At 31.3% G+C, this 13,785-nt stretch overlaps 1 protein-coding gene and 1 long non-coding RNA gene across 2 annotated transcripts; both read left to right on the forward strand.

Annotated features, from left to right (window-relative positions):
* Positions 1-877: 877 nt before the first annotated feature.
* LOC146914199 (uncharacterized) lies at positions 878-1,683 on the forward strand. The gene is made up of 2 exons (XR_015016479.1): positions 878-1,038; positions 1,128-1,683. It is a non-coding gene; the product is annotated as an uncharacterized LOC146914199 (long non-coding RNA).
* A 2,673-nt stretch (positions 1,684-4,356) lies between these two features.
* On the forward strand, positions 4,357-12,737 carry LOC146914200 (ABC transporter C family member 10-like). Its single transcript, XM_085717100.1, has 12 exons — positions 4,357-4,604; positions 6,331-8,393; positions 8,506-8,826; positions 8,908-8,994; positions 9,300-9,884; positions 9,976-10,140; positions 10,414-10,708; positions 10,850-11,064; positions 11,161-11,466; positions 11,559-11,622; positions 11,823-12,062; positions 12,281-12,737. Exons 2-12 carry the CDS (start codon positions 6,363-6,365, stop codon positions 12,391-12,393), a joined length of 4,422 nt encoding a protein of 1,473 aa, XP_085573226.1. The 5' UTR covers positions 4,357-4,604; positions 6,331-6,362; the 3' UTR covers positions 12,394-12,737.
* Positions 12,738-13,785: the final 1,048 nt, after the last annotated feature.

A 13,785-nucleotide genomic window follows, 5' to 3' on the forward strand; every position in this document is an offset into this window, starting at 1 on the left:
TTCAAAAAATAAAAATACTTTCAATACTATCTATTAAATATTACTTTTTTTTTAGGAAAAGAAGTTTCAATTAGTTACTATCTAATCTTTTAGCACCATATTATTCAATTAGTTTTTTTCATTGAGGAAAAAAAGGCTTCAATTTTTTTTTAACTATAAATAAAGGAGAATTTTTTAATCACGTAATCACATATTTTGAGCAAAAACTGAAACTCAAACCTTCTTTTGATCTAAGCTTTTTCTTTCTTCAGGTTTGACAAACACCTATACTTATGCTTAGATTTTTATTTTTATATATAATATAAGAGGGAACTAACACCTACGAGTGAGTTTACTGATTGTTTTTTTTCTTCAGGTCCTTGAATTATTGTTGTTGGCATCTATTACAAACACCTACGAGTTTCAGGTGCTTGAACTAACACCTATACTATTTTTTTTCTCTTTTCGATTCAACAGTAGCGTTTTAATATTATTAATCACCTATACTATTATCACATATACTATTTTTTCAGGTCCTTTTTGTTTCAATATTATTAATCAGTAGCGTTTTGATTTTATTAATAATATTTCAGGTCCTAAAATATTATTATTTCACGAATAGCGTTTTAATATTATTAATCAACTATACTATTATTTCAGGTCTTTATTTCTAAATAATTATTATACACATATATCAACCACTTTTTAATCCTGCTTTTTAATATAACATATTTTCATCTTTTTGTTATTTTTATTTTTCGATTTTTGTAGACAAATTTTTAAACTGCATTTTAAAAATTTTAATCATGTTTACGCACACTTGCAATACCTTCATTCAAATTTGATTCCTATTTAACCAATAAGTTTCATCAATTTGGTTTCTAATTTTCTTTTTCAGAAATTATGGCTGCCAAATTTGACCTCATTGATAGCATAACAATCAATAATAAGTACAGAGTATGGAGATTCAAGATTAGGATCATTAGAATGTGGAGAATGCCAAACTTTAAATATAGAGACCAGGTTGATTTAATCGATATGGTTTTCATGGATGAAAAAGTATGCATCGGTTCTTTTTCCTTATTAACTTTTATTTGTTTTGTTTTATTATTGTTTTATTATTCACAATTTTTGTTGACTGAAAGTAGGAGTCCCAATAATGTTGATGAGAAATATTGACCAAGCCAATGGATTGTGTAATGGAACAAGATTGAAGGTACGAAAATTGGGAAACAACGTCTTTGAGTGCACAATTCTGACTGGGACAAATATCGGAGACATTGTTCTCATTCCTAGAATGAGCATGATTACAGACAACCTTAATCTACCATTCAAGTTTAAAAGAAGAAAATTTCCAGTATCCATTTGTTTTTGTATGACCATTAACAAATCTCAAGGACAAACACTTTCAGTTGTTGGGTTGTATCTTTCAAGACCAGTCTTTAGTCATGGTCAACTGTATATTGCTCTTTCAAGGGTTAAAAGTAAGCAAGAGCTAAGATACTTATTGAAAATAGTGTTGATCTTCTTCCGAATACAACAATTAATGTTGTATACAAAGAAGTATTTGAAAACTTAATATAGAAAGATATGTAGCATTTGTCTTTTATACATTAGTTGGGATTTAATTTTATCGACAAAGTACTATTCCTTTCAATTATTACATTATTATATTTTATTTTTGCATACTACACTTATTAATTACTACTTTTGTATTCCAAGATTAGATAGCTTATTTTATGTTCGTTAATAATTTTTATTTTTAAATTTAAATCATTTCAATTTTTTTCATGTATGTGTCCATGAACATAACCTTATTTAATATTTTCTATGACTATCCCGGGCAACGCCGGGTCACTACACTAATATTTTCTATGACTATCCCTGGCAACGCCGGGTCACTACACTAGTAGAAAAAATAATAAAAATATTGAGAATGAATGTGGAAGTGACATGTGGCATAAAAAACCTTACTTTATATATATACTATTGATTGATTGATTGATTGATTGATCTGTAGTTTGTTGAGATAAAAAATACTGAGTGCATAAGATCAAAAGTTTGTTGAGATATTTATGTTAAATAAAATAGAAAAAATAATAAAAATATTGAGAATGAATGTGGAAGTGACATGTGGCATACAAAACCTTACTTTATATATATACTATTGATTGATTGATTGATTGATTGATGTGTAGTTTGTTGAGATAAAAAATAATGAGTGCATAAGATCAAAAGTTTGTTGAGATATTTATGTTAAATAAAATAGAAAAAATAATAAAAATATTGAGAATGAATGTGGAAGTGACATGTGGCATAAAAAACCTTACTTTATATATATACAATTGATTGATTGATTGATTGATGTGTAGTTTGTTGAGATAAAAAATACTGAGTGCATAAGATCAAAAGTTTGTTGAGATATTTATGTTAAATAAAATAGAAAAAATAATAAAAATATTGAGAATGAATGTGGAAGTGACATGTGGCATAAAAAACCTTACTTTATATATATACAATTGATTGATTGATTGATTGATTGATGTGTAGTTTGTTGAGATAAAAAATACTGAGTGCATAAGATCAAAAGTTTGTTGAGATATTTATGTTAAATAAAATAGAAAAAATAATAAAAATATTGAGAATGAATGTGGAAGTGACATGTGGCATAAAAAACCTTACTTTATATATATATTATTGATATTATTGATTGGTTGATTAATGATATTAGTTAACTTTGTTTCAGTCAAAAAAAAAATTTTCAATCACTACTTTTGGTCCCAATTTTTAATTTAATTTTTGTATTTTTTAATGAAATTGTTTAGAAATGTGTAAAATATTATAAAAAAATTTCCTAAAAAAAATAAGAATTTTTTAACAAAACACAAATTAAATATGAATTTTTAACTGTAAAAAATATGAAAATTCATATTAAATTCATGTTTTATAAAAAAATTATAAATTTTTTTGGGTGTGTAAAATATTCTAAAAAAATTTCCTAAAAAAAATTAGAATTTTTTAACAAAACACAAATTAAATATGAATTTTTAACCGTAAATAATATAAAAATTCATATTAAATTCATGTTTGATAAAAAAAATTCTAATTTTTTTGGGTGTGATTCTTCTAATTTTTTGAATTTTTCTGAAAAATTTTATTAAAAAAATATGAATTCTACATAATAGTTTACTTTAAAAGAGAGACCAAAAATGAGGATTAAAAATTTTATAGGGACTAAAAGTTGAATGAAAATTTTAGAGGGATTAAAACGAAAAGTTGACAAATTTATGGAGACCAAAAACATATATAACCCTATAATTTTTTTTAATATTTTAAGAGTGTGAATGAAAAAAAAATATCGTTGAAAAAGATATTCAGATTCCCTACATCATTAAACCATGCACCAACTTTGCAAGACAATTTAACCAAACAAAATAAAAGAGTACAAAATGAATTAAATCTTGTTCAAAAAAAAAAATGAATTAAATGAGTGGATAGAATAATTGACCCTTTCTTCAAAAAAAAATAAAAATAAAATAATTAACCCTCAAAGTCGTTAGCATAAGTTAAAATAATATCTAATTTTGGGGATAGACAAAATACATCTTTCAAACTGTAAAGTGTCTGTTAAATATTCTCTTTGTAAATGTAAACTTAAATGTTTTAAATTATCACATGATATGTTAGCTGCATGTTTGGCTCTTCTACATTGATATCACATCAATGTCACAATATATTAACTCTAACTTGCCAATAAAATTTGGTCTTTCACGACTAATAATCTTCCAATAATGATCATTACACAATTACACATTTGCAAATAAAATTACATAAATTTCATAGACTAGATATTCTCTATTTACTTGACATTGATGTTGGATTAACATGTAATGTGATATGTCTAATCTAACAACGTTTCATGACATAGGTGCGTTTGATTCCTAAAATAGTAAGTATTACACAAGACAATAAAATACAGAACAAGATAAAATTGTATTCGAGAGAGAGATGGAGATATGATATTTTTTATGTTAGAACATAAAAAGGATAGGCAAATTCTAACTTAAGCCTTCATAGGCACATGTTATGTAACTCATTATAGAAATATATGTATCAAAAGTCATGCATTGAATTTATTAAACGTTGACATATTATGTTTTCCAATATAAACTTGCTCTTTTTGAGATGCTTAACATGTGCCATAAGAGCACAAGTTAACATGACCTAAAAGATATTATAGTATTTTTGATGGATTGTACTCTTGATAAAAGTTGTCCCATGACCAATTTTTAAATCAAACAGGGTACACAAAAAGTTGTTCAGTCCCTTTTGTAATGAATTTTACCATTTTAACGATGTATATGTTGACAAGAAGTGCTAGGACCATTTTTTCATAAAGACCATTTAATTTCTAACAAAATCAATGTCCATCAATTCACTATAGCATACTCAAACTAAGTTCGTACACCATCACTCTTCCTATATAGACGGAGTTATATTTAGCACACAACATAAAATACAGACAAACCTAGTTTCATGCACTTATTGGTTTTCTCTATTTGATGTTTGCAACAATCATCTACTTCTCCTTTTAGAAGTATACACTAAACTGTTCACATTCTAAGGTATATGGCCTTTTCATCTTTGTTTTTTCTTATGGCTTATTTATATTGTTTTCGAATATTTTTCTTCTTTTTTTACTAATTCAATTTTTTCTTTTTATTTATATGTATCGACAAAAAATATAAATAAAAACACTACTTCCATCTCATTATTATTATTTTTAAATATATTTTGAATAACTCCTTTCATACAATTTTGAGTAACCCAATAAATGAGTTCAACTTCCAATTTTCAACATAAGCTTAATCTTTTTAAGTATACACTCTAATTAATAATATGTCCGTCTTGTCAAAAAAAAAATATAATATGTGCGTCTAAGTTTTTTTTGAGTCACTTCTATGTTAATGTTGGGATGTGACTCAAAATTGAATGTCGAACTCCCTGGAAAAATCGTCACACGATTTGGAAAAATCGCGGCTGCTAGATGAAACTTTATTGTGTACGAATTGGAACCTTGGCACGATCCGGGAACACCGTGGCAAGATTTGCTCGGGATTTAGATATTATATAAGCATTTAATCCATTTGTTGCAAAATCTCGTGAAACGAAATGAGGGAACTTTTAAGAAACTTAGAGACTAAATGCTCAGGGACGTTAGATGAACCAAAATAGGGGGCTCTTGGGAACGAGTTGGTGTCATTTGGGGAGAGATTCATGACTTGGAAAAGTTGGGGAACACATAATAGGTTGAATCTTGGGAGACCAAAAGAGGATAACCTTAGGAATTCAAAGGCTAAGGGTTGGTTTCTTTTGGGGTTCGATTCTAGAGTTCGGAAACAATTTGTAAACACCTTATGTAGTAAAATTATTGACTCTTTTGGTCACAGGAAGAGATTCGGAAAAATGGTAGAAATTAGGATTGCTCTTTGTATCACTTTATAAAGAAACTCATTGATGGTGAAGTGGAGATCTCACTCTCCTTCAGATGTTGGTCATTGTTGGGTCGAACCGTGTGAACAATTTCTTGGTGTGTTGTTCTCTATTCTCTACCATCTTTATATTATTTTTTGGTTAAAATGTGGTTTTGCTTTACACTTGGTTGCTAGATTAGATCTAGATCTGTTGTTATTGCTTGCGACTGTTTTGATTATTGGTTGCCATTGATACTTTCCCCAACACATTTAATTTCATTGACAAGAAATCAAATACTTGTTAAGCTTAAATGCATTTTTAACCCCTTAACTTTTAAAAAGTTGTGATCTTGGCTCCCTAACAAAAAAAATAACAATTTTACCCCCTAACTTTACAAAACGTTACAAAACTACATAGAAGACGCCACAAGTCCCAAAACAATGGGCCAAAATCGCAACTTTTTGTAAAGATAAGGGGAGCAAAAGAGCATATTTCTTTAAAGATAGAGGGCTCAAGAACATATTTCCCTATTGATATAGGGTCAGAAGAACATATTACCCTAAAGATAGCGGGCAAAATTGTTATTTTTTTTGTAGGGGGTCAAAATCACAACTTTTTAAAAGTTAAGGGGTCAAAAATGCATTTAAGCCTACTTGATAAAGTTAGTTTGATAAATATTGTTATTCTATTTCTTTCATATATAGCTTATACTCACTTGTAAAAAATAATCAAATGTGACATTCATAATGTGCTAGGTGAGGATAATAAGGCTTTGAGAGGAAGAATTGATCACTTATCATATAGTAGCTAGTATCAAGTTTTAGGAAAATGTTTTCTCAAAATAGTCATGATTATGTTTTTCCATTTTTATTATAGGGATTGAACAACAGAAAGAACATAAAAAGAAGATGGATAAATTTTGGAGCATGATTTGTGGTGACTGTCCTACTGAGAATGGAGAAAGGCCTTTTTGTTATGATGAAAACTTTTTGAAAGATCCATCCTCATGCATAAACCATTTGTTGGTAATTTGCTTTGATGTGTTCTTGTTGATTATATTATCATTCGTCATGATCCTGAAGTCTTCTTCAAGGCCATTTCGGAGGCTAGTAAGATGTTCAAACTTGCAGCTAGTTTCTGCCATTATCAATGGCTCTCTTGGTTTGTTGCATATATGCTTAGGAATTTGGGTATTAGAAGAGAAGATAAGGAAAAACCACAATTCCTTTCTTCTTAAGTGGTGGTTACTCGAACTCTTTCACGGATCAACATGGTTGTTTGTAAGTTTAACTATAAGTCTTCGGATAAAACAACTTCCAAGAGCATGGTTGTGGATGTTTTCTATTCTCATATTTTTTGCTTCTGCTATATTATGTTCTTTATCCATATTTTATGCAATTGGCAGCAGAAAATTATCCTTCAAGGTAACTTTAGATGTTTTGTCTGCTATAGGAGCAATTTTACTGTTGTTATGCACATACAAAGCATGTCAATGTGAAGATGTTGATAGAGAAACTGTTGAAAGCCTTTATGCCCCCTTAAATATGCAATTAAATGATGTTACTGATAGCCATGTAACCCCATTTGCCAAAGTTGGGTTCATTAGTAAAACATCGTTTTCGTGGTTGAATCCATTGATGAAAAGGGGTCAAGAAAAAGCACTTCAAGACGAGGATATCCCGAAGCTAAGAGAGTCTGAGAGAGCAAAAAGTTGTTATTCTTCATACGAAGAACAATTATACAAGCATAGGCAAAATGAACCATCGTCACATTCATCGGTTTTATGGACAATAGTTCAGTGCCACCGAAGAGAGATTTTGATAACGGGATTCTTTGCTTTGCTCAAGGTGCTTGCTATATCTTGCGGCCCTCTACTTTTGAATGCTTTTATATTGGTTTCTGAGGGAAATGAAAGTTTCAAATATGAAGGTTATATATTGGCCATATCACTTTTCTTCACAAAGATCATAGAATCCATATCACAAAGACAATGGTATTTTCGCGCAAGAGTTGTTGGGATGAAAGTTAGATCACTACTTACCGCAGTCGTTTATAAAAAAACATTAAGACTATCCAATTCTGCTAGATTGGTTCACTCGAGTGGCGAGATAATGAATTATATGACTGTGGACACTTATAGAATTGGAGAATTTCCATTCTGGTTTCACCAGACTTGGACCACAATCCTCCAAATGTGTATTGCATTAGTAATTCTTTTTGGTGCAATTGGACCAGCAACAATAGCTTCATTGGCGGTGATAGTTCTCACTATGCTTTGCAACACTCCACTAGCAAAATTGCAACACAAGTTTCAGAGTGAACTTATGGTGGCACAAGACGAGAGATGGAAGGCTAGTTCTGAGGCTCTTGTGAGTATGAAAGTGCTAAAGCTATATGCATGGGAAACACATTTTAAAAGTTCTACAGAAAAATTAAGAAATGTGGAACTCAAATTGCTATATGCAGTACTACTAAGAAAGGCATACATTGTCTTTCTATTTTGGACCTCGCCGGTGTTGGTATCTGCTGCTTCTTTTCTAGCATGTTACCTGCTTAAAGTTCCTTTGCATGCAAGCAATGTTTTCACTTTTGTAGCAACTTTACGCCTTGTTCAAGAGCCAATTCTAGCAATCCCAGATGTTGTTGCGGTGATCATTCAAGCCAAAGTCGCATTTTCTCGAATTCAAAATTTTCTTGAGGCTCCAGAACTGCAGAGTGAATATTTGAAGAACATGTGCAATAATGACAACCTCAATGGATCAGTTTTAATAAAATGTGCTGACTTTTCATGGGAAGGTAACACATCAAATCGAACACTAAGAGACATAAATTTGGACGTTAGACGTGGGCAAAAGGTGGCTATCTGTGGAGAAGTTGGCTCAGGAAAATCAACCCTCTTAGCAACAATTCTCGGAGAAGTTCCAAATACAAAGGGAACTGTAAGCTTCCATTTCCTTTCATACTCAAAAATGGTTATAGATGACATTCATATTTTTTATCCTAAAATTCAACTTAATACAATAATAGAAGATTCTCTTTCTTGAATTACAGATTGATGTTTATGGAAAGTTTGCACATGTTTCTCAAACAGCGTGGATACAAACAGGTACAATACGGGAAAATATTTTGTTTGGATCCGAGTTAGATGATCAAAGATATCAAGAAACACTTCAAAGGTCTTCACTGATAAAGGACCTTGAGTTGTTTCCCTATGGTGACCTCACCGAAATAGGTGAGAGAGGAGTTAACTTAAGCGGAGGTCAGAAGCAGCGAATTCAACTAGCTCGTTCTCTTTATCAAAATGCTGATATATATCTCTTGGATGATCCATTTAGTGCTGTCGATGCACATACTGCAAAAAGTTTGTTCAATGTAATGATGTTTTTTCTTCACTTTCAACATATACATGTCCAATGTCATTTTTTACTCATAGATGGCTTTGAATTCTGACAGGAATACATCATGGATGGACTCAAAGGAAAAACCGTCATACCCGTGACTCATCAAGTTGACTTTCTCCCAACATTTGATTCTGTCTTGGTAATTTCATTCATCTTATTGACATGGTTATCTTATTGTTCATCTTGTTATGGTTCCATAAATGTAACTAATTACTATAGATTTCTAACAAATTTGATGTTACTAATTTTAATTTTGTAAAATTTTCCTCCATTTCTACTTGTTTATCCTGCTACTACATATCAAGAGTGGCTTCTGTTGGATGTTTTTGCATTGTTGCTCACATATTGTATCTAACAGTTTTAATTTCTACCGTAGAAAATAATCGTATCTATTCATCTACTTCCTTTTTTATGCATTGTTAAACTATTTTATTTTCTTTACAGTTGATGTCAGATGGGCTAATCTTACAAGCTGGTCCTTATCATCAACTATTGACCACAAACAAGGAATTCGAAGACCTTGTCAATGCTCACAAGGAGACCGTTGATTCTAACCAGCTTGTGAACTTTTCTTTTTCTCAAGGATATTCAACTTCTAGAAAGATGGCTCAAGATATCATGGAAAATCCATTGAAAGAAACAAATGGAAATCAATTAATTAAGCAAGAAGAAAGAGAGAAAGGAGACAAAGGGTTGAAGCCTTACTTACAATATTTGAATAATATGAAAGGCTATATTTTCTTTTTTGTGTCTACATTTAGTCACCTTATTTTTGTGGTTTGTCAAATACTACAAAACTTTTGGATGGCTGCTAATGTTGACAATCCGCGTGTCAGCACGTTGCAGTTGCTTTTAGTTTATTCTCTGATTGGATTTTGTTCAGCATTTGTCATGTTGATACGAAGTCTATTTGTAGTTGCTTTAGGTCTTCAATCTTCAAAATACTTATTTTTACGATTGATGAAGTCCCTCTTTCGTGCACCAATGTCTTTTTATGACGCTACACCATTGGGAAGGATACTAAGCAGGGTAAGCTTATTAAACAAATATTTCTCTTGCTATGAAGTAAAATAGAATTTTTTTTCTTATATATTTTAATTACTATTATTTCCTTGTTTAGGTTTCATCTGATCTTAGCATTTTGGATTTGGACATGCCATTTAGCTTATGTTTTTCGGTGGGAAGCACTATAATTTTCTATTCTACCCTTACAGTTTTAGCAGTTGTCACTTGGCAAGTATTAATCGTGGTTATACCGATGGTTTATGTCACACTTCGCTTGCAGGTAACAGACATGTTCTTTGACTTATATTGCAATATTGACTTTTATCGTCATTCTTCTTTAAGTTTATGCACATGTTTTAACAAGTTTGCATCTTTTATGATATTAGTATAACTTTTTTTAATATTTTTATACAATTTAAACCATTCTTGGTTGGAAATGAATAGTTTCTTATCATGATTAGGTTCCATAAAATATTAACTCTCCTTATTTGATCGTAAACTAATAACTTAACCAGAGAGTAAATACCATAAAACATTATTGTGTTTTAAGCAGAGATACTACTTCACCGCAGCAAAAGAAGTGATGCGTATAAGTGGCACAACAAAATCCTATGTAGCTAATCATGTTGCTGAAACTGTTGCCGGATCAGTGACAATAAGGGCTTTTGAGGAGGAAGATCGCTTTTTTGAGAAGAATCTTGATCTAATAGACATTAATGCCAGTGCATTTTTTCATAATTTTGCCTCAAATGAGTGGTTGATACTACGGTTAGAAACAATAAGTGCAAGTCTTCTTGCCACTACAGCTCTTTGCATGGTTATTCTTCCACCGGGGACTTTCACTTCTGGTGAGAATTTGGTTATTTTAACATCCGAAATGTCATTGTTTTGGTATTATAATTATATTCTAATTATTTTCTCCTATCCTAGAAAAAATATCATCAACTCTCGTTATGTAAATAACCAAATTTCCATTTCCATCATTCCAGGATATATCGGCATGGCTTTGTCTTATGGTCTTACACTAAATGCTTCCTTTGTATATACAACTCAAATTCAATGCACTCTTGCAAATCATATAATATCAGTAGAGAGGCTAAATCAATATATGCATATACAAAGTGAGGCTATAGAAATTGTAGAAGGAAATCGTCCTCATTTGAATTGGCCAATTGCAGGAAAAGTCGAAATAAATGACTTGAAGGTAATTGGGACTTTATTTTAAAATTGTAAAACATAATGTTAAGAAAAAATGAGAGTTGACATAGTGTAAATAATTTGTTTGATCGTACCATGCTAGATACGATACAGGCCTGATGGGCCACTTGTACTTCACGGGATCACATGCACATTTGAAGCAGGGCACAAGATTGGTATTGTCGGAAGAACAGGAAGTGGGAAATCTACTCTTATTAGTGCTTTATTTCGTCTTGTGGAACCAACAGAAGGAAAAGTTGTAGTTGATGGCATAGACATCTCATCTATTGGACTTCATGATTTGAGTTCGCGTTTTGGGATTATACCTCAAGATCCTACGCTTTTTAACGGGACAGTAAGATTTAACTTGGACCCTTTATCTCAACACACTGATCAAGAGATATGGGAGGTATGGTTCTCTTACTTTTCTTTAACTTGAACAAATTCTATTTAATTTTTATTTGGATAGAAAATGTGGAATATGTCTTTTACAATATGAAGGTTCTTGGAAAGTGTCAATTGCGAGAAGTTGTCCAAGAGAAAGGCGAGGGCTTAAACTCCTCAGGTACACTTTCATTGTTAATATTTATACCTATGCTAGAAGGACTTCTTGAAATTCCATCTACAACTCTATTTTGAATTTGAGTTTTTATTCGAATAATGTTAGGATATTTACGAAAATTTATTTATCTATTGAATGTATTTCCTTGGTCTTGGTGATTTTGTCTTCGGTTAATTTGTAAATCGTGAAAAACTGTTGTGCAGTTGTTGACGATGGATCAAACTGGAGCATGGGACAAAGGCAATTATTCTGTTTGGGGCGTGCGCTTTTAAGAAGAAGTCGAATATTGATACTTGATGAAGCAACTGCATCAATTGATAACTCAACTGATCTGATTCTGCAGAAAACCATTAGAACTGAGTTTGCAGATTGTACGGTGATCACAGTAGCACACAGAATACCAACTGTGATGGACTGCACTATGGTTCTTTCAATCAGTGATGGTAAGTTTCTTTTTTAGTTTTTGTCCCTATGGCTAATTCAAAACTACATGGACAGTTTCTCATGTCTTAGAAAATAATTAAGTTTATCTGATACATACTTCGGACACACACCAAAATCAATATTTGTTGGGGAGATGATATAGTTTGATGAAAAGGAATTTGTTTGATCAGATATTTTTTTACTTCAAAGAAAAGAAAGACAATGACTACGTTTACAGGAAAATTGGTGGAGTATGACGAGCCAATGAACTTGATGAAGAGAGAAGAATCGATGTTTCGGAAGCTTGTAAAGGAATATTGGTCTCATTCTCAGTCTGGAGATTTGCATTGATGCTACCCTTATTTTCTTAAGCCATAACTATTTCTTGTTCTCCTTGTTTTCTCTTGTGTTCGCAATAAATCAAGAAAGTAAGCAGGATGTACAATGTGTTCTGTTAGAATATTTTGTGAGACATGGGAGATGATAGTGAAGTGAATTTAGGCCCATCAATAAGGCCAATAAAATTAGGGTTTGAGTTTATGAATAAGGCCAATGAAATTAGGGTTTGTGAATTTATGAATAAGGCCAATGAAAAATAACATAAAATGTCTTGTGATAAAGTGTATAGTTTTCCTCTCAAAAAAAAAAAAAAATAAAGTGTATAGTTTTTCAATTGAATATACTATAATATCATTTTCAAACTATCAAACTATCATAGAAATAAACTTCATGCAAGAAACCAAAACTGTTAAGTCGGATATTTGTGATGTCTTGGATTCAAACCTATGATCTCCCATTTATGTGTGTGTTTCGTGTAGTATTTATCGCTCCTATTGACCAAAAGAATAATGAATCTATAGCTACATGCAAAAACCTGCACTAGCATGGAGCACAATCCAAAGGCTGCACATGAAAACCCAAACATAGCCTGACTCAACCACAAGGTCACGGGTCGAACTCCCTCTGTCAACATGAGAACCTTCTTGGTGGATGATTTGTAAATATATCTCTAAACTTTGCTTTTGAACTTTGATACCTGCATGTCATAATCTTGTTTATTGTGATATTGTCCTCTATTATTATGCTAGATTGTTAGAATAATAGTTATAGTTTGATTTTATAATTTGGTTGTTCTTACATATAACTGAGAAATATTACTTTGATAGTTTTCAATTTTTATTAGATGTTTTCAGTTTCTGTTTTCATATAAAGGATTACAGTCCAATTTCTGAGAAATATTACTTTGATAATTTGCTTATTCTTATAAAAGACCCCTTACTGGACCCTGTGTATGCAAGAGCTTTGTGCACCGGCCTACCCTTATTTTATGTTTTCTGTGGTATTTGACTATTATGGTTTAAAACATGAGCAGTTGAATACTTTGAAAAGGGATGTATAAGAGTTATCATTCACAAATAGTAGAGCGTAGCAGGCGACCCCAAAAGCGATATAACGACTAAGAAGAAGACAGTGGGTAGTGGGATGGCCGCTATTTTGAAACTTTTATACGTTTTATATAACTTATACGCAATTGGTGAGGTGCACACGTCATATAAATCTCGTGATAAGCCACAATTGTATTCTATATATATCACGTACATTGCCCGGGACATCACACTTTTTAAACTAAAAAACTAAATCATATTTTTGAGATTATGCGAACATCAGATGTATTGGAGATGGAATTTTTTTTTTATAAATACTTGTAGCCTGTTCGATGAAAAAAAGGAAAAATAAAAAATC

The sequence above is a fragment of the Medicago sativa genome, chromosome 6, assembly GCF_051527215.1.
Source record: "Medicago sativa cultivar Bolivia chromosome 6, Bolivia_mono, whole genome shotgun sequence".
NCBI lineage: Eukaryota > Viridiplantae > Streptophyta > Magnoliopsida > Fabales > Fabaceae > Medicago > Medicago sativa.

Excerpts from the sequence above, each read along its gene's own strand:
- LOC146914200 (XM_085717100.1), top strand. The coding sequence starts at position 6,363 with ATGGATAAATTTTGGAGCATGATTTGTGGTGACTGTCCTACTGAGAAT. Across the intron at positions 10,709-10,849 it reads ACCGGGGACTTTCACTTCTG|GATATATCGGCATGGCTTTG; the intron begins GTGAGAATTTGG and ends CCATCATTCCAG. Across the intron at positions 11,623-11,822 it reads CGAGGGCTTAAACTCCTCAG|TTGTTGACGATGGATCAAAC; the intron begins GTACACTTTCAT and ends ACTGTTGTGCAG.